This window comes from Martes martes, assembly GCF_963455335.1.
Source record: "Martes martes genome assembly, chromosome: 7".
Classification (NCBI taxonomy): Eukaryota; Metazoa; Chordata; class Mammalia; order Carnivora; family Mustelidae; genus Martes; species Martes martes.
In genome coordinates, this window is record NC_137894.1 from 60,529,997 (window position 1) to 60,549,825 (window position 19,829).

A 19,829-nucleotide genomic window follows, 5' to 3' on the forward strand; every position below is an offset into this window, starting at 1 on the left:
TGGCTCTCTCCACCCTGGGTTTGCCCCCAGCCCTCCCCTGCCCTGACCCAGCAGGGGGTCCTACTGAAGACCAGGGTAGCCTCCAAAGAAGGAGGGGATGAATGCAGGAGACATGGTTGCTTCTGGGCCCTCAAGCTCTAGATTACACCCCTCCCACACATCCAGGCTCCCAGAGACCTCCGCGTCCCAGAGGAGGTCGCCATGTGATTTCCCAGGCCCTTCCCAGAGGACCTGAATACTCAAACCCCTGTATTTCCTTCTTTCTTTCACTCCTGCATTCCCTCCTTCCCCTCCACTCATCCTTCCACACTTTGACTTTCTTCATCAATTCCCCCGAGATCATCTCCTTTCTTCTCTGCTGGAGCTTCCCATTCTCTCTCTGAACTCTTCTTTTCTCTCCTCCTGGGCCATCCTTGAATCTGGCTGAGAGGAGATAAGTGAAGGAAAGTGTCTCCTTTTGGTGTCCATCAGTATCAGAAGCAGTCCTTCTGGGACACCCTGCCATAGGGCGCCCAACGGGCACTGGCCACCTGAGGAGGGATCTGCACCAGTGGCATTTGGGGGAAGACAAGAAATATCGTGAAATACAAACTTTGACTCAAAGCAGTCTTGCAGTTAGCTGACCACTAACTTGTCAAGTGTCTGAAGACCCGAGCATCACGATGCCACCATGAGCACATCGCAGTGTGTGAAACCTTTGACCAGCAGCAGGGTTCTCTTCTCCCATCACAGCCATAGCTCCGGGTCAGGGGAGGTTCTCCTAAATCTACAAAGGGAAGAGACTGCTTAAGATCACATCTAGAGTGTGACCAACCTGAGACTGGCTCTTTCTACCACCCACACTAAAACTATTCCAGGGTTTTCTAGATTTTACATCTTTTCATTTGATTGTATTCTCACAGCAATCCCGTGAGGTGGACAACAGCCCTGAGGAAGAGAAGCAGTAGTTCAAGGAGGTGAGACGACTTGCTTTTATGGTCACACAGCGGACTCCAAGCTTCCGAACTCCACAGGGGAAGGAGGAAGAAGGGCTCGGCGCCCCCGCCCGCCAGTAGCCAAAGGATGCTGCCCAGGACTCCGCCGGGACACCCGGAGAGACTCAGGCCCCGCCCCCTGACCTTGTTCTCTGTCCGCTAGGGAGTGGGGAGCTTGGGGGAAAGAGGCCTCAGGTCGTTCCCGGGACAGAGTTCTCACTTAAGCTCACGCCGTGGGGTGAGGCTTCTTCGGGAAGCTGGTGGCCTTGCATTCAGCGCAGAAGGGGCCCCGGGAGCGTAGGAAAGCCCGGAAACCTGGAAGCCTTGGCCCAGGGATGGATGGAACGCGGAAAGGAGCCAGAGGGACGGGGCGGGAGAGCGAGAGCGGGACCATCTCCAAGACCGTGGGGCCCGGAGGCGGGGCGACCCCTCCCGTGTCCTCGAGGGCGGGCACAGGGGGCCCGCGCGGGCCAGGCCCCTGCTTTGTGTCCGCGAGGTCTGAGTTTCCCGGCCACCTGGAGGAGCGACAAGGAGCTTCCCGGCCGGGCAAGAGCCCTTGGAGGCCCGCGCTTTCTCTGAAAGTGAAAGGAGTGGGCGGGGGGCGCGGCCGAGGCGGGGCCCAGGCGGGCAGGCCGCGCAGGCTCCGCCTCGGGGCAGTCTCGCGCCGGGGGCGCCGAGCGTCTCCAGTCCTCGCCGCGGCGCGGGCTGGTGGGCTCCGCTGTGGCTCGCGTGCGGGGAAATGACCCTACCCGGGGGCCCGACGAGCATGGCGCGGCCGGGAGGCGCGGGGCCCTGCAGCCCGGGGCTGGAGCGGGCCCCGCGCCGGAGTGTCGGGGAGCTGCGCCTGCTCTTCGAGGCGCGCTGCGCGGCGGTCGCTGCCGCCGCCGCCGCAGGGGAGCCCCGGGCCCGCGGGGCCAAGAGGCGTGGGGGACAGGTCCCTAACGGGCTTCCGCGGGCTCCCCCTGCCCCGGTGATCCCGCAGCTGACTGTGACAGCTGAGGAGCCGGACGTGCCCCCGGCCAGCCCCGGGCCGCCGGAGCCGGCGGGTGGCTGGCTCCCGGCCGGGGGCTCCTCGCACCTGCAGCAGCCGCGCCGCCTCTCCACCTCGTCGCTCTCCTCCACTGGCTCCTCGTCGCTGCCCGAGGACTCAGAGGACGATCTGCTGAGCGACAGCGAGAGCCGAAGCCGCGGCAACGTGCAGCTGGAAGCCAGCGAGGACGTGGGTCAGGTATGGGCCGCGGGGGCGGGGCCAGCGCGGGGCGCGGGGGCTGCGCACCGCAGACCCAGCTCCGAGCTGGCGGAGGGCTGACCCCGGCGCTCAGCTCCCTTCGCGGAGGTCTGACCCTCACTGCTTAGCGGGGTCACTGGGGTCGCAGGGAGGCGCCGGGCCGACCTCCTGCCTTGGCAGTTTTCTCCGGGCTTCCATCGGCGGGTCGCGGCCCGGGCCCTAGGGCGTCTAAGAAGGAGAGGCAGGAGGAGTCTGCGACCGGCCGTGGGCACCAGGTGGGGCGGGGGTGCAGACCGTGACTTGCGAGCCGGGAAGTGGGGCCGAAGAGATCGGAGGGGCTTGGGCTTGCCCGGCGAACTCTCGGAGAGAGAGGGGCGAACGAGTCTCCCCCTTTCCCCGCCCCCTCTCCCGCGCGGCGGCCCCACCCCCGCCGTTGCCACGGTTTCCCTCTCCTGAGTGGGAGTGGAGCGGCGCTCCAGGCTCTGCTCGGGAGCTGCCGCCGTCTGCTCCCCGCGCCCGCACGAGGCGTGGACTCAGAGAAGGGAGGGGCTCGGGGTTGGGGTCCCCAGCAGGGAGTGGAACGCAGCCCTTCCCCGCTTTACTGCTCCTAATTAAAGATGGGAGACGGTAAACTGAGGCTGAAAGCAGGGGGATCCTCCTGCTAATCGCCGCCTCTGGTAACCTGGCTGTTCGGGGCCAGGTTTGACCCCCGGATAACCCGGGTCAGGGTGCAGCGAAGTCATTCCCAGTGCCTGCCCCTTAGGGGTGTGCAGCGCCTGGGATAGCCATCTCATCCCCTCTTTTTAACCAAGGCCAAATATTTTAAATAACTACCCGCGGTCAGCGTGAAGGAGTTGCTCTAGATCCACGTTATGCAAGTGTCCCTGGAGCGGAGGGAGAGGCGAAGGGCGCCCCGCAGGCTCTGGTGGCTCCCGGCCCGCCCAGAAGGGCGGTGAGAGCTGCGGACGCACGCGGGGGTGGCCTGGGCGCGGTGCGGAGAGCCCTGAGACGCGGCCTCCGCCTGCTGAACCCGGGCTTCACAGCTCTGTCGGACTGGACGAGGCGGAGGAGCCCCTGTAACGACTTGCAGTGATCTGACTCAGTTACCCGCTGAAACTTACATTACCCAGAGGGCAGCGTGATTTTTAAGGGACACAAGGGAAAAAGGTCTCCTAGAGCAGGAAAACACACACACACACACACACACACACACACACACACTCGCCACCCGCAGGTGTAGGGTGCGGGGAGTCCCTCTCTCCTCCCCCGGAGCTAAGGATACCCCTGATCCGTGATCGTTCCTAGTACAACCCCGGCTCCTACAGGGATGCGGGTGCCACCGAGGGCTTTCCAGGGCGGTGGAATGTTGGGCAGTGAGAGGACTCCTTTCCCACCTCCTCCGAAATGCGGAGCAGTAGTTCTGGGTGCACCACTGCCCTGGTCCGATCTCTGACAAGCCAAGAAGCGGGTGCAGAAGAAAGTACGCCTAGATCGCAGCACCCCCCCCCCCACCGCCCCGCGCCCGCTTCCCTCTTCTGCCCCCAGTCGGAGTAGCTCCCGCGACCCAAGCCTGCCTGCAACGTAGGCAGCCCAGCTGGGGTCAAGACTTCGGGGACCAGTCTGCAGGTGTGCCCCGGGCGTCTTCGGCTGGTCTCTCCCTCCCCAAGTTCCGCGGTCTTCCGGCGTGGCCATGAGCTGGAGCAGATGGCCACCGAGGGCCCTTCCAGCTCCAAGGCTGCGGCTCCCAGGCCTTCCCAACCCCCAGCCCGCCGGGGCCTCCCCGAAGGCAAACAGCCACGGCGGTGGCAGATAAGCCAGTAGCTGTTGACAGAGGCTGCCTGCGTCCGCGTGGAAGGGCCTGGCGCGGACTTTGCCTCGCGGCTGTCCGGGAGAGGCACAGAGCGCCGCCCAGGTTGCCTTTAGGGCTTCCCCGATCAGAAACCGGAGGCCGTGGGAGGGCGGTGAAGGATGTGCCTGGGAGAAGGGTCATGCAGCAGCCCTGGGGAGCTGCTGGCTGGCCAGCCCCTTACACTCAAACTCGGGCCTGGACACCTAACGGGATAGCTCGGAGTGAGAGGCCACCGGGAAGGCTCTGCCTTGCCTCTGCCTGGCACACAGTCACACGTGGCACATGGTGTCTTGAGTTATGTCTTGGGTTCACTCAAGACGTAGAGGCTCTGTCTCCTAGGAGCACCGCACATTCTCTCCAGAGCCTGGGGCGGGGTGCCCCCCCTCCCCAAAGAGTAGTTAGGACTGGGCAACCTGCATCCCTCCTGGGGCCCCTCTTCTCCTAGAGGAGAAAGTTGTGGGCAGGGGAAACCCAGATACTTCAGGAGAGGAGTTGGGGGCCTATCCCCAACAGCAGCTGGCAGGACTGTATTCTTAGGCCTTGTCTGCCTCTTAAAAAACAATGTTGGGGTGTTGCTGTAGCAGAAGACAGGGTGTTTGGCTCCCCTTCCCTTGGTTCTCTTCTTTCAGGGCTCCAGGATAGGTAAGGAGACCTCGATGCCATCCTGTCCTGGACCCAGAACTCCCACACTTCACTTTTCACTAATTATAGAGCTGAATTTAGGTTAACAGACTTCCTTTTTAAAAAGCAAATGCCCCTGGGAGGGTGAAGTCGTGGGTCACTTATACCTTAGTGCAAATCATTTTATAAATTTAAACTGATTGCTCTCACTACCCCACCACCACAGGGAGTGCTGATTTGATAGGGCAATGGGAACATGAGGAGGGTGTTGGGCTGGGAGAGGGCTTCAGCCAGAGATGGAGTGGTTAGAGGTAGGGAGTGGGAGTCAGGAGGTATAAGGACCAGGGTCCATTCTGGCAGAAGATACACTAAGTATCTGGTGTGATTTAAGGAGTCCTCAGGGCTTCCAAACGGAGCTTGGCTAAAGGAGCCTCGGAGGGTAGTGTCCAGCGGTGCCCTTCCCAGAGAGAGATGCTCCCTTGTGCAGCCCTAGGGGGGGAGAACAGAAGGGGCCCCTGTGACTTCCTCAAAGACTCACATAGTCAGCTCCCCTGGGTTTTTGGCTCCAAGATGCCCAGGTAGCCTTTGGCTGTGAGTTGGTTTCCCAGACTAGGCTCAGCAGGAGGTCGGGGCTTTGGCCCTTTCCAGCTAAATTTCACTCTGTAACATAACAAATCTGCTTTCTGATATCCATACAATAAAAGCCTTACCTGCTCAAAAATATCTTCCCTGCTGTTGTTCGTATGCCAAAATCCCCACCCACTGAAGAATGACTCTTCAAGAGCCTTTTTGGATACATGCATTTTTATCTGCATTCTGTTCCCTGGAGGAGGTAGCTCCCTAAGATGGATGGTGGTGAGTTCGTTGATGCTTGCATAAACTCTTTCCAGGTTTGGCGATATCCATTCGCTGGCAGGGGAGCTAAATCCTGTCCTCCCAACCTCAAGGGGTAGCTGGGTGGGGGGCTCAGATGAAAGTCCTTTGTAATTTGCAGGGCTGGAACCAGCCATAGTTGCAGGAAGTAAATCCTCTTCTACTGACCCCACTTCCCATCTTCTGGCTCCACTCAATGCTCCTTCAAGATCCCAGAAGAAAGGACGGTGCAGTTCTCCCATTGCACCTCACCCAGGGCTGTCTCACTCTTCCACTGGGGTAACTACGGAACAACCGAATGTCCCTCTAAGGACATTTGGGCCCCACTGACCCCAGAATTCTGCCAGTGGGCCCCTAAAGCTGCCCGAAACCCTACCATTAAACCCATTCCTTTGGATGAACACAGAGGAATCCATCCAACAGAGAGGGGTCCCCAGGGAGATCTCAGTGTGTCCCAAGAGAGCAGACACACCACCTTGTGGCTGCAAATTGCTTCACCTTATACAGAGCTATTTTTTTTTATTTTATTAAAAAATAATTTATTAAATTTATTTTTTGTTTTATTATTAAATAATTTATTAAGTTTATTAAATAATGATGTAGGACTTGATCCCAGGACCTTGGGATCATGACCTGAGCCAAACAAAGGCAGAGGCATAACAACTGAGCTACCCAGGTGCCCCTATTTTGTTTTATTTTAAGAAGAGCACGAACTGGGAGGGGCAGAGGGAGAAGGAGAGAGAGAGAGAGAGTCCCAAGCAGGCTTCACGCTCAGCACAGAGCCTGAAGAGGAAGAGGGGCTGGATCTCCTGACCCTGAGATCATGACCTGATCTGAAATTAGGAGTGAGATGCTTATCCAACTCAGCCACCCCCAGGCACCCCCTACAAAGCTCTTTCTCACCCAGAGTCCCATTTGACCCTCAAAGGGAGTTTGGGCGGTAGCATGGATTCCGGAAACTGCCAGGGTAATTGGAACATGGGGAGGAGGTTGGGCTGGGAGAGAACTTCAGCCAGAGGCTGGGCTGCTTGAAGGCGGGGAGTGAGGGGATGTGAACTCCTCCAGGCCTTGACTTCCTTCTGTAAGATGGCAATAATGTTACCACAGCAGGCACTTGATGTTCATGTGCTCGATTTGAAAATCACAAGTGGGGGAAGAGGGTATAAGGCGGTGCCGCTGAATACACATGGCACATACATCTTCCTGGAATTTTACTTGAGGATTTGGAGGTGGGAGAGTTTTATAATAAAACTTGGATTTATTATGCAGCAGAATGCAAACCTTGTATGTATTTAAAGAGGAAAAAAGGGAGTTTGAAAGAGATGTCATGCTTCCAGTGGGCTGCTTCTGGCTACACCCCCAGATCCCTGGAGGTTGGACATGTGATCACACCCTAGTGTGCCATGTAGGAACTTCAGTAGGAAAACAGGAGCAATGCTTTCTGATGGAAGATGAGAAGCGCCTGGCAGGCAGTAGGCGGTCAGTAAATGGTGGCTCGTGTTATGGCAGCCGTTCTTATCCTCCCAGAGGAAACAGGCTCACACAGATGAAATTCTCACTTGGGTTCACTCAGCTAAAAAGTGATAGAGCCACCAGATTCCAGTGCTCTGTCACTAACCCCCACCGCCTCCCCACGGGAAGGGGCTTTCTGGTCAACAGCCTTCCCTTGCTTAGGCCACTGTACCTGTTCTCCCTCTCTCATTCAGCTTCCTCTGATCAGGGAGGCTGTATTTCTAAGTTGAGTTCCAGCCCTGTAACTCTTGCAATGCATACATAACTTCTTTTAGACAAGCACCCCTGGGAGGAGGCAGCAGACACAGAGCGTGGATGAGTGAACCTGTGTACTTCAGAGGTTGGGCACAGGACTGATGAGTCTTGGGTGAGAAAAGGAAAGGTCCAGAGTCTGAGAGCCTCTCAGGATTGGGTGGAGGCCAGAAGCAATGTTTGTGAGGCAAGCGGTACACCAAACTCCATTTCCTCCACAGTTTCATGTGAGATGACAGGCTCTCAGGTTTCTGGGTCTGGATTAAGAAGACCAAGGGTAGCCTGGCCCTAGCCAACTGGTGAGGAGGGAGATGGCCTCCAGGAACAGCAAGAGGGTCGTGGGAAGTCCCCAGTCATTCTTTTCCCAGGCCCTGCCAGGCTAGCCTCTCTGCCCTGGGCCTTTGCAAAGATTCGTTTCCATGTTTGTCTCTCTAACTGAGAGTAACCACTGGTCCAAAATGAATGAAACAATATCCAGATTTGTCCAGCTTCTGCTTCAAATGGGGTCCGTGAGGGAGGCACAGGGGTGGGAGCCTGTCACACTAAAGCCTCATTTACTACTCATAACAACCCAGTGAGAGTGATTATTTCCCCATTTTACAGATGAAGAAACCGACCCTCAGAGGCTTCTCAGGCCCCAGAATCTCCTGAGGCATTGTTAGAAATGCAAATTTTTTTTATTTCACCCAGACCCACTCAGAATTTCCCTGAGGCAGACCTGAGTGTCTGCATTTTTTGAACATGGGTGACCATCAGGTGATTCTCATGCTCAGGAAAGTTCTAAATCCTTGACAGAACACTCTAGTAACCTACCCACACAGCTGGAGAGCAGACCTGGAGTGAAAACCTGAGCCTTCTGACATTAAGTCTAGGGCTCTTTTCCTCAGGAAATGGAGAAGCTGGATGTCTGCCATCACCCTGTGCCCGTCTCAGTATCCTTTGCACAGGCTCACAATACACTTTCCTTGAGTGAGCGAGTGATTGAATGAATGAATCATGGGGCCCTAGCTGCTTGCGGTGGGCTGGGGCAGGAGGAGACCCTACACCAAGGGAGGGAAAGCTTGTGCATTGCTGAGATGCCAACGTGCACGCCGGGACCCTGTCGCTTTCAGAAAAGCCACTGGCAGAAGATCCGGACCATGGTGAATCTGCCCGTCATGAGCCCTTTCAAGAGACGCTACGCCTGGGTGCAGCTGGCTGGGCACACGGGTGAGCACAGGGCAGGCACCGGCGGGGCGGGCGGGTGCCCGGGAAAGGAAGGGACCGGGCAGCGCTAACTGGTGCCAGTCCGCAGGGAGTTTCAAGGCGGCTGGCACCAGCGGGCTGATCCTGAAGCGCAGCTCGGAGCCGGAGCGCTACTGCCTCGCGCGGCTCATGGCGGACGCGCTGCGCGGCTGTGTGCCCGCCTTCCACGGCGTGGTGGAGCGCGATGGCGAGAGCTACTTGCAGTTGCAGGACCTGCTCGACGGCTTCGATGGGCCCTGCGTCCTGGACTGCAAGATGGGCGTCAGGTACACGTGCCCTACCTGTCCGGGCGGGGGCACAGGGCGGGGAGAAGCGCTCTCCCGGGTGCCCGGAGCCGCGCGGGACGGGGTCCAGGGCTGCGTTCCCTTACGCCCCACCGCTGCCTGCCCCTCCTCAGGACTTACCTGGAAGAGGAGCTGACCAAAGCCCGCGAGCGGCCCAAGCTGCGGAAGGACATGTACAAGAAGATGCTGGCGGTAGACCCCGCGGCTCCAACCGAGGAGGAGCACGCGCAGCGCGCGGTCACCAAGCCACGCTACATGCAGTGGCGAGAAGGCATCAGCTCCAGCACCACGCTTGGCTTCCGCATCGAAGGCATCAAGGTGGGCCAGGCCCGCTTTGCTCTGCAGCGCCCTGCCCCCCACCCTGCCCTAACCCCACCGCACGGTGTCTGCCCTCCCTGAGGACCCCCGCCACGAGGCCTCCTCTGGCGGCCTTCCCGCCTTCCCCGGCAGCCCACGTCCTGGGAGGTACAGCCACTCTAGCCCGATCCTCTCCCCTCGAGCAGAGGAGAGGCACGGGGACACTGACACTTCCTGTCCCACTTCCTTCAGAAAGCCGACGGCTCCTGCAGCACCGACTTTAAGACCACACGAAGCCGGGAGCAGGTGATTCGCGTCTTCGAGGAGTTTGTGCAAGGGGACGCGGAAGTGCTGGTGAGCGCCGGATTCTAGAATCCTGAGTTGTTGGGGAACCTGAAACCGAGGGGTGCCTCCTAGGTCATCCGGTCTGGTGCCCTCACGTGTGACCCCCATCGTAGCATTTATCGCACCCAGGGGCTTATGTCTTCCTCACCATGGTATCCTCCAAGCCAAGCATGCATCTTGGCCCCTGATGCTAGCAGAGGCTCGATTAGTATTTGGTTAATCTGCCCTCCTACCCTATCCTGCCCCCTCCAGAGGAGGTATCTGAACCGCCTGCAGCAGATTCGCGACACCCTGGAGGTCTCTGAGTTCTTTAGGAGACACGAGGTAAGAGGGGGTAGGTCCAGGTGCGGGGGCTGTGGTCTGTGAGGGCTACAGCGGGAACGGGATGGGGGTCTTCTCCAGGAAAGAGCTGCGGCCTGACCATGTGGGGCTCGGCAGGTGATCGGCAGCTCGCTACTCTTCGTGCACGATCACTGCCATCGAGCGGGTGTGTGGCTTATCGACTTCGGCAAGACCACGCCCCTCCCCGACGGCCAGACCCTGGACCACCGGCGGCCCTGGGAGGAGGGCAACCGTGAGGACGGCTATTTGCTGGGGCTGGACAATCTCATTAGCATCCTGGCCAGTCTGGCAGAGAGATGAGGCTGAGCCCCCGTTCTAACAGACCTGTGGCTGGGTCCCCGCCATGCATGCCAGCGAGAGACTGAAACCCCGCGGTGCGGGGCGGTTCACACTGTTCTGCAGGGCCAGGTGCCAACCACTATGGGACGCACTGCACGCGCTGGGGGCTGTCCCCCATACAAGACCCAGAGTTCCCGGAACCGATGGCACTAATTAACAGGGGGTGGGGGGTGGGGTGGGGGAGGGGTGGCTGGGACAATGGGCTCCTTCCTGGGCCCAGCTTTTCTGAGGGGGCTGTATATCTCTCTAGAGAGGCCAGATAATGAATTTTATTTCGCAGGCACTAGATCTATTGGTCTAACCTCCCACACTACAATGGACAGCCTTTCCCAATAAAACTAAAAAACACCAGCTTTGGTGACTCAGGCCTCCTCCCCTCCTTCCTCTGGTCTCTTTCTCACTTCTCTGGCATCCCTCATGTCCACTCAGATCACTGGAGGGTTTGAGAAGAGCTCTTTACTGGAGGCATCTGTAGGACTCGGGGCTGCCCAGATGAAGAATGCCCATGGGGGAAAGGTAATCCAGAGAAGGCAGGAGGCAGTTTCAACCTCTGGTCCCAAAGATCAAAGGCTGGGAGTGGGCAAGCTCTTCTCCAGGAAGCCTGAGCTGGTTTCCAGGATGGAGGGTCCAGTGGTGCCAGGCTGGCCCGAGACAGGCCCAGACACATAGCACAGACTGCAGGGGACAGAGGCTACTGGAATAACAAGCTCCCTAGAAGACGGAGGAGGAGTGCAGGGAGGAATCACTGTTACTGACAGCGCCTGAGTACTCATCTTCAGGGCCCCTTGGGGCCCAAGAGCCATAGGGGGGATTCCTCAGGATTCCTTTGGAATCCCCTCTGAGATTGGAAGTCCTTGGATTTGGGGGTTTTGAGGCTAGAGGGCAGGCAGGGGTCAAGGAGCCTCCCTCCCTAGCATTTTAAGCTCTCCAGATTCAGTTTCTAGGCGTGTGGGGCTCTTAGGCCCTCCAAAGACCTGCTCTCCAGCCCAGAAGTCCCTTCCTGCTCCAGGATGGGCCCCAGCTCCATTGGCAGGGGTGAATTCGGCACATCAGGGTCCTGTAATGGCGGGGCAGGAGAGCAGGGGACCACAGCATTGTTCCATGACTGCCCTCCTGACCCTCAAGATCAACATGGTCAAGGTGGGTCAGGGGCCACACCTGAATACAGTATCTGAGATGCTTTGAGATGCCAGCAAAACTGGGGTGGAGTTCAGGCTGGTGCTGCCAACACCGGGTCATGATATGGTACCTGGGGAGAGGCAGGAGTTCGTCCCACCCATGGCTGCGAAGGACCTTCCTCCTGGACAACACTCCACATTCACACAGGCCCTGGAGAGCCCCGGGGAGGGCCCATCCATCCACCTCCAGCAACGAAGTACAGCACGTCTGGGTTGGTGCACCCAGGCTAGGGCATGTAGCCTAATGAGACTTCCCAGAGCAGCACCCCCAAAAGATCTGCATCATGAGTGGGGGAAACTGAATGAAGCCCATCAGGCACAGCCCCCCATTTCCCTCACATGAGGTGGCCCAAGGGTAGAGAGGGGGTTGGGTGGGTTATCACCAGGAGTCTGTCTTGGATGTGAAGATGCCCTCCAAGAAGGCCTCTAGGGCATCCACCTGCCCGACAGCTCTCTGTAATAAGCAGCTCTTCATCACCGCCCGAACTCAGAAGCTCTTGCCCTGATCTGTTTCCATTAAAGTTATATGGAAGAGCAGTTCCTTGGGGAGAGGGTTGAGCCGCTCCCCCACACCCTGTGAGTCAGGATCACTCCCAAAGTGTGGATGAAGTGATTTTCTTCCAGGTGGTGGCAGACCCGGGCTCTGTCTTGGGCCAGATGGAGCAGGTCCCGCATGGCCAGAGGTAATGGCTGGCCCTGGGTAGGGCTGAGTGCAGTAGTCCATGTGTGTTTTAGGACACAAGGACAGGGTCTTTATTATTATTTTTTAAATTTTTATTTCTAGAGAGAGAGAAAGAGAGCATGAGCAGGAATTGGGGGAGGAAGGTGCAGAGGGAGAAGTAGACTCCCTGCTAAGCAGGAAGCCCAACACAAGGTTCCATCCTAGGACCCTGGGATCACGACCCAAGTTGAAGGCAGACGCTTAACCCACTGAGCTACCCAGGCACTCCCCCACCCCGCCCCACTCCAGACAGGGTGTTTAGATGGGCTCAGTGGGCTGGGAGAAGCGTCTTACCAAGTGTGGCTGGCTGTTCCTCAGGACACTCCTCACATCCTCTCCAGACATCAACTGGAGCAGAATTAGGCGAGGGGCAGTCCAAAGGTGGAGCCCCACACAGCGCACAGTGTTCTGACAGCTGAACTTGCTGGGCGAGGGTGCACATACCCCAGCTGCCAGCAGGGAGGGAATCAGGCTGTAGGTTCCACAAAACTGGAGACAGACTCTGTATCACTAGACCTGCTACCTCTCGCCCCAGGGTAAAGAGCAGCTGTCCTGAGAGGGAGTTCTGCTCCCACCCTCCTCCCCGGCCACTAGCCCCAGGCGCACCTGATGGTGAGCCCTCCGTGAGGAAATCAGCTCATCCTGACCAGAGCAGAGTTCTGGCAGGGTCTGGGGAGGAAGACGGCTCCTGAGCTCCCCCAGACACTTCAGGAGAGTGGGCTGACCCTAGCTCCACCAACTGTTCCAGAAGTTCCACCCCTCTCACCTTGACAGCCACCTGCAGGGGGCTGGGGTCCCCAGGAAGGCCAATTACCAGTCCCTCATAGACTTTTCCAAAGGTACCATGGCCCAGGGCTCTGTAGGAAAACAGGTTGGAAGGGTGTGGGTGGCTGGGCCTGGGGAAGGGTCCTAGAGGGGCTAGTGCCTACTTTCCCTTCTTGCCATCCCCTACATGCCCAGGTGGCCCTATCTGAGGACTCAAGCCTTTCAGCATCTCCCCAAGTACAAGCCCTACTGAGGCGATGTTGGCTGGCACAGAACCAGGGCAGAAGAGAGAGAAGGTATGGGCTCAGGGTGGAGGTGGGGGTCTGTGATGGGGTTTTCCTTATGTCCTTGCAGACACCCTGGGTAGAGGCAACCCTTGCTCCAAAGGAATCATAGGGTCCCCGCCATCCCAGAATTGGGGATGACAGCTGACTTTGGACGGGTTACTCTGCCTTTTGGAATTTCTCTGACCTCTATATCCTCCACACAGAGGTTTGGGGCCTGATGCTCTCTACGAACCATAATTTAGCACAGCAGGGCACGGGATGGGAGTGGGAAGGATTCAGAGGGCATAGGTTCTCAGAGGAGGGAGAGAACTTACCCAAGCAGGCTGACATTGGCTGGGGAAACTTCTGTAGGCCCTGGGGGCAGGCCAGGGCTGGGCCTAGCCACACCCCGACTAGCAGTAGCAGGGGTTGAGGGCTGTCCTGATGATGGAGGTTCAAGGATTGCTCAGCTCAAGCTCAGGGCCTGGCACCCTCGTCCCCCACAGGCCCTGACACTTCTTAAGGTTCACTGAGGAAGAAGGGCAAAGTCTCTACCTACCCATCTGGCCCACCCGCTTTGCCACCCCTCCACCCAGGACATCTCTCCAGACACCCATTAAGGCAAACGTCTTCCCTGGGCCTGCACAGCTGCTTCTATACTTAGAATCCCAGAGGAACCCATGCTGGAAGCAGGGGTCTTGAAATCAGCCACGTCTGTCCCCGGGACCCCACACACAGCTCAGTGAAGAGGTGGACAGCCTTGAATCAGCCATGCCTCCTGGATGTTCCTTACCCAGAATCAGGACCCCACACACCATAAGGAGGCTCAGTGTAGAGGTCACAATGACAGTCACCAATAGAACCAGAGGGCTTGGTAGAGTGGGCAGGTCTAGGGAGAAAGACACCTCCAGTGGGAAGCTCTTCTCTGTCTTCTTCCCCAAATTTTACCCATACCACAAGATTCAGCCCAAGTGTTAACTTTTTCATGATGTTTTTTCCCCACTGATCCTAGATAAAAGCAACCTTTCCCTCCTGAGAAACCCTAAAACATTTTAAGTCTCCCATGGTAATTGTCACGTTAATAGATATCTATATCTAAATCTAGATACATATCTGAGTGCCTGGGTGGCTCGGTGGGTTAAGTGTCTGCCTTCAGGTCAGATCATGATCCCAGGGTCCTGGGACAGAACCCTGCATTGGGCTCCCTGCTCAGCAGGGAGTCTTCTCCCTCTCCCTCTGCCTCTCCCCGCTGCTCTTTTTTTTTTCTTTAAGATTTTATTTATTTATTTGACCGACAGAGATCACAAGTAGGCAGAGGCAGGCAGAGAGAAAGAAAGGGGGAAGCAGGCTCCCCGCTGAGCAGAGAGCCTGATTCGGGGCTCGATCCCAGGACCCTGAGATCATGACTGGAGCTGAAGGCAGAGGCTTAACCCACTGAGCCACCCAGGCGTCCCTCTCCCCCCTTGCTCTCTCTCATGTGTGTTCTCTAATAAATAAACAGAATCTTAAAAAAATAAATCTAGATACATATCTAGATAGAAAAATAGGTAGGTAGATAGACAGATAGGTATCACCCCTCCATACTAGACCACTAGTCTACATGCTCCTTGAAGGCAAACCATACGCTGATGAAGCTCCAATCTCCTGCCCAGCCCCGGGAATGGTGCCTGGCACACACCAGTCATCTCTCCCAGTTCCCTTCTGCTCCTTCCAGCCCATGGCCCCAGGAGTCCAGACCGTGGACAAAGGCAGGACTTACCCACGCAAGTGAAGGTATCTGCAGCTAGCTTCGTGCCCCCTGGGCACATGCATTTGGCTAACCAGAGCCCTGCCTGCCATTGGCAGTCTTTCAAAAGGCAATGACCAGACCTGAGGTGCAATTGGATCTCCACTTCTCCATGGCTCTCCATGACTGAGTAAAAGAATGGATATTGCAGGGTGAGGGTGGCAGACAGACACACTTTTCCAGCCACGTGGTGAATTCTAGTCCTGGACTTTATTTTAAGATTTTACTTATTTGACAGAGACACAGCGAGAGAGGGAACACAAGCACTGGGAGTGGGAGAGGGAGAAGCAGGCTTCCCGAGGAGCAGGGAGCCCCATGAGGGGCTCGACTCCAGGACCCTGGGATCATGACCTGAGCTGAAGGCAGACGCTTAACAACTGAGCCACCCAGGCGCCCCTGGGTCCTGGACTTTAGAACAATGAGCAGTACCTGGCATTTAAGAGGTTGGGGGAGGGTCCAAGCCTGCATACTTCCTCTTCTGGGACCCTTGAGCTCACAGGTTGAGCCTGAGTAGGAGAGTACCCCAGAATGCCCCAACTGGCATCACAACTGACAGCCTAGTTCTCGAGTACTCCTGTGTGCAAGAAACAGATAGTTCACAGCATAGAGTTGGTGGCTCAAATGGGAGTGGGTTCAGGGATTGAGGAATAAGGCTAGGCCAGGCTGAGAGATGGGGGACAGGAGGGTTAGTGGCCAATACCTGCCAGAGGCTATAGGTAGGGTTCACTGCAGGGGTGTATGAGGGATACCCCATCTTCCCCATCAACCCAGAGGATATCACTCTCTGAGGTATCACCCCCTGGAAATTGAAAAGTGATAGAGGGTTTGGCTACAAAATGGGGAGAGGAGGCGGCACACAAATGGGAAGTGAGCTTATGAATGGGGGGAAGCTGTTGTCTCCAGGTGCAACTAGTGTGGCCCTTTCTACACTAGCATTACAACACAGGTGTTCCCCACTCCGAAGTGGGAGCCAGGAGCCAGACAGGTGGGTGGGAGTCATCAGCAGGAGCCTGAAGGCCTGGTTCAGGCTGGCTGGGACAACCTCCTTGTCTGCCTGAAATCCTCTGACTTCATGTCCTCAGCTACAGAATGGGACAGGCCCAATCCACATGTTCCATTTTTGTGAGAATGGAGAAGATAGGTATAAAGTACTTCTGAACAGGATGGCTCAGACAGACCCAAAGGCTTTGGCTCTTTACACCAGTGATTTCCAAACTCTGGAGTGTTTTAAAATCACCCAGAGGACTGATTAAAACACAGAAGGCTAGGAGTCTTCCTTAGAGTTTCTGATTCAGTAGGTTGGAGAGGGGCTGAGAACTTGGATGTCTAACCATTTCTTAGGTGGTACTAATGTTACTGGTTCAGAAACCACACTTTGAGAACTACTAACTTAAATCACCCCTGCCTGGGGCACCTGCGTGGCTCAGTCAGTTGGGTATTGGTCTCTTGATTTTGGCTCAGGTCATGATCTCAGGGTGCTGAAATGGAGATCCAGGTGGAGCCCCCAGGCAGGACCCACCACATGCTCTGTGCTGGGAGTGGAGCCTGCCTAAGATTCTCTATCTGCCCTCAGCACTCCCTCCTCTCTCTCTCTCTCAAAAAAAAAAAAAAAAAAAAAAAAAAAAAAAAAAGAATAAATTATCCCAGCCTTTCTGCCTCTCTGCTCAGTTTGCTAACTCAGCCAGCTCTAAGTTCCTGGGACTGCTGTAGAGCAAGGAGACCTGTTGTGATTTAAAAAAAAAAAAAAGGCCCAGATTTAAATGAAAATCTAGGGAATCCTGTCTGCTTGTGTGATTTGCAGCTTACCTGATCTCTTTTCTTTTTTAAAAGATTTTTTTAATTTAATTTTTTCAGTGTTCCAAGATTCGTTGTTGCTGCACCACACCCAGTGCACCATGCAATAAGTGCCCTCCTTAATATCCACCACCAGGCTCATCCATTCCTTCACCCCTCTCTTTTTTAAAAGATTTATGAGAGAGAGAGAGAGAGCATGTGCACGCGCTCACCCGTGGGGGAGGGGCAGAAGGAGAGAGAATCTTAAGCAGACTCCACACTGAGCATGGAGCCCAATGTGGGGCTCAGTCCCATGATCCTTAAGATCAGGACCTGAGCTGAAACCAAGAGTCAGACACTTAACCCACAGAGCCACCCAGGATCATCTACTTAATCTCTTTTCCAAGAGCTCTTAACTCTACTTGTCCTGGGGCCCTGAGCGGGGCTCAACCCCTTGCCCACCTATTCTTCAGAGGGCATGTTCTAAGGTTCCAATGACACTTCATCCTGGGAGCCCCCGAGCCCCTATCCTTGAGAGCGCTCCTACCCGGTTAGCCGCCAACGACTGCACCCGCAGTACAGGCCCCGCCGCCGCCCCCGGAGCCCCGGAGTACGACCCCGCGCAGCGTACCCCAGGCCTCCGCGCAGCCCTGGCCGCATTCCGCCCCCTCCTGCAAGGAGCGGCCGGCCTGCGGAAAAGGGGCCCCGCGACGTCCAGCCACCCCCTCCGTCTGCGGGGCGACAGCGTGATGGCCGGCACTGGGGACTGGGAGCACGCCCACCTCCCCCCACCCCGCCCCCCGCGCCCTCACCTGCGGCGCCGCCTCTCTTGCTGCTCCCGGGCACGGCCGAGCGGTTCTCCAGTTTCTCGGGTGCGGCCTGAAGCCAGCCTCGGTCCCGGCGCCGCAGGTGGGCCCGCCCGCCTCCTCCGGCCGCCTCCAGCCCGGGGCTCTAGCTAGCCCGCGCGCGGCTATGGGGCCTGCGGCGCGCCAGCCGTCGAGTGAGGACCGTCGAGTAAGGGAACGGACTCCAGGCAGCGCGCAGAGACCGGGAGCCCAAGGCCCGGACGAAGAGCTTGTGTGGGCGCGCCGGCAGCAAGAAGCTTGGGACCCCAATGCGGATTGCTGGGGGCGGGAGCTGACCACGCCGAGGCCAGCACGTACCGGAAAGACCCAGGTGGCGTCCCCGCCACCCCCGCCACCCCCGCCGCCTCGCGTCCAGCGCCGTGACCCCGAGACCCCTGCGGCCCCCTCCGTCGCCGCATGTTCCTCAGCGACCCAAGACTCTCCGAGGCAGACGAGCTGGCTCTCCCGGCTCCTCTGCGGGCAGCGGGCGCCAGATTTGGCGGGGCCCGGGACGCTCCCCTCACAGCGCGGCGATCTGGACCTCGAGGAGCGACCTCGGTCTGCCCGGCCCTAGCCCCGGTGAGCTTGAACCGCCTCATCCCACTGGCTCCGCTCGCTCCAGGACAGGCGTCCTCTCCCTGCTGCCCAGCTAGGATGTAAAGCGGCCCCCAGCGACCAAGGGAGAAGACGGCAGAGACAAAGACGCCGTGCGCTCGCAACAGGTGGTTCTCCGCGCCTTCGGCCCCCGCAGCTCAGTAAGCTGAGATCCTACGGAAGCGGGCGCGGAGTCCGTGGCCCTCGCTCTTCCGTCCTCGCGCTGCTCGCCTGGGGCACAGGTTGGTGACGAAAGCGGCTCCAGAATTTATCTGAGGGGCTTAAGAGGCTGTGGTCGATTTTGAAAAGATGGGGAGACTAGGTCCGCACGCCAGATTAGATTTTACACTTATTTTAGGAGGCTTAATGGAGTTGGGGGGAGGTGCTCAAGCCACCGCTTGGCGCCGCCGCTGGTTAGGGGCTCTCCAGTGGCAAGCAACAGGCTCCTAGGTACTGCGCTAATTCAGTGGCGACAATTACCACCGACCCTGGTTCCACTGGAAGAAGGGACAAAGTCGCTAGGGTCACACAGGGCTGTGGAATATACCCTACAACAATGTGGTCACCTGAGGCCTTCTGTCCCTGACTTTAGAACCTCAGGCACCGGGGTCACCACCCACCTCCCCCTGCTCCACACTTAGAGGTACTTGCTGGTGGCTGGCGCCCACCACATCTGCATGCCTTTCTGAGGCTCGGTGGTCTCCACTGTCACCATCACTCTGCTGCTGGTGTGTGCCTTGTTGCACTGTGTTTGTGTGGGTCCTTGCCCGCCACAGGCCCACGGGATGAAAACAGCCAAGGCCTGTCAGTGCCTTGGAGTGGGGAGGGAAGAGTCATAGAACATCTGACCTGGCCTGGTAAGGTGAACAGAGAAGGGAGGGAGAGCCTGGAGCTCACCTGGGGGAATTAGGGGAGAAGCTGGCTCTAAGCCACTAGGTGGGGCGGTGACGTTCCCATCTTGAAGCTGGCAGTGACAGGGGCAAGGATGGCAAAAAAGCTGCCTGGGACCCCGAGTTGGAGCAGAGAATGGTTCCTGAAATGTGACAGCAAGACAGCGGGGTTGGGAGAGGGGGCCTGTGGTTAAATGGGGACAAGAGATAAAGATCGATAAAGAGATAACCTTTGTGGTCGGTCACGTTCCTAAACTCACCCAGCCAGGGCACACCAGCACCTGGAAGCCAGCCCTGACCAAATCCAGTTGCTGAAGCGCCTCTGGGTACCCACTGATACCTCTGTAAGTTTCTCCCCTGGGGAGTCCTTCCCAGTGAATGACCTGGGGGCTGCACCGGGTTTGGTCTTGCAGGCTCCCCAACCTTTCATTGACCTAGCTAGGTGGTCTCACCCCCAGGTGCTCCTGAGACCCTAGGGCCTGTCCCTCCTTCCCACGCTGCGTGATGGGGAACCTTGAATTCAGGTCCGCACCGTGCTTCTGGGCCCACTCACCAGCAGCACTGACCCAGAAGCACTGGCCCTGAGGGCTCCAGGCCTCTGGTGGAGCCACTAGGACCCAGTCTTCTCAACTGCTGTTGCCAAGCCTCCGAAGATGCCTCTAGCCAGATGTTTCCTTGACTGACAGGAGGTACTTAGCTGCTGCTTCAAGCCACAGCAGCCGTGACCCCGAGCAGTCCATGGTTTGTTCAGCCTGCCACAGCTAGGGCTGTGGACTCAGACCGTGTCACTTCTGCCTGACCGCCCCTTATAGAGGAGTCCAACAGCTTGCTAGACACTGTCATCCTAAAG

General features: G+C 57.5%; 2 protein-coding genes across 2 annotated transcripts; one reads left to right on the forward strand and one right to left on the reverse strand.

Moving 5' to 3' along the window:
* The first annotated feature begins 1,574 nt into the window (after positions 1 to 1,574).
* ITPKA (inositol-trisphosphate 3-kinase A) lies at positions 1,575 to 10,521 on the forward strand. The gene is made up of 7 exons (XM_080809201.1): positions 1,575 to 2,202; positions 8,422 to 8,518; positions 8,604 to 8,820; positions 8,952 to 9,156; positions 9,388 to 9,489; positions 9,733 to 9,804; positions 9,919 to 10,521. Exons 1-7 carry the CDS (start codon positions 1,714 to 1,716, stop codon positions 10,120 to 10,122), a joined length of 1,386 nt encoding a protein of 461 aa, XP_080665327.1. The 5' UTR covers positions 1,575 to 1,713; the 3' UTR covers positions 10,123 to 10,521.
* A 580-nt stretch (positions 10,522 to 11,101) lies between these two features.
* LTK (leukocyte receptor tyrosine kinase) lies at positions 11,102 to 19,719 on the reverse strand (the record flags this gene model as incomplete). Its single annotated transcript, XM_080809707.1, is given in 18 exon segments — positions 11,102 to 11,218; positions 11,320 to 11,410; positions 11,484 to 11,566; positions 11,570 to 11,608; positions 11,610 to 11,615; positions 11,725 to 11,768; positions 11,771 to 11,812; positions 11,815 to 11,873; positions 11,875 to 12,045; positions 12,786 to 12,917; positions 13,427 to 13,532; positions 17,222 to 17,354; positions 17,356 to 17,381; positions 17,463 to 17,601; positions 17,796 to 17,969; positions 18,113 to 18,247; positions 18,251 to 18,320; positions 19,664 to 19,719. Coding segments are annotated over 18 exon segments (1,623 nt in total).
* Between the last annotated feature and the right edge of the window lie 110 nt (positions 19,720 to 19,829).

Excerpts from the sequence above, each read along its gene's own strand:
- ITPKA (XM_080809201.1), top strand. The coding sequence starts at position 1,714 with ATGACCCTACCCGGGGGCCCGACGAGCATGGCGCGGCCGGGAGGCGCG. Across the intron at positions 8,821-8,951 it reads GACTGCAAGATGGGCGTCAG|GACTTACCTGGAAGAGGAGC; the intron begins GTACACGTGCCC and ends GCCCCTCCTCAG. Across the intron at positions 9,805-9,918 it reads AGTTCTTTAGGAGACACGAG|GTGATCGGCAGCTCGCTACT; the intron begins GTAAGAGGGGGT and ends GGGGCTCGGCAG.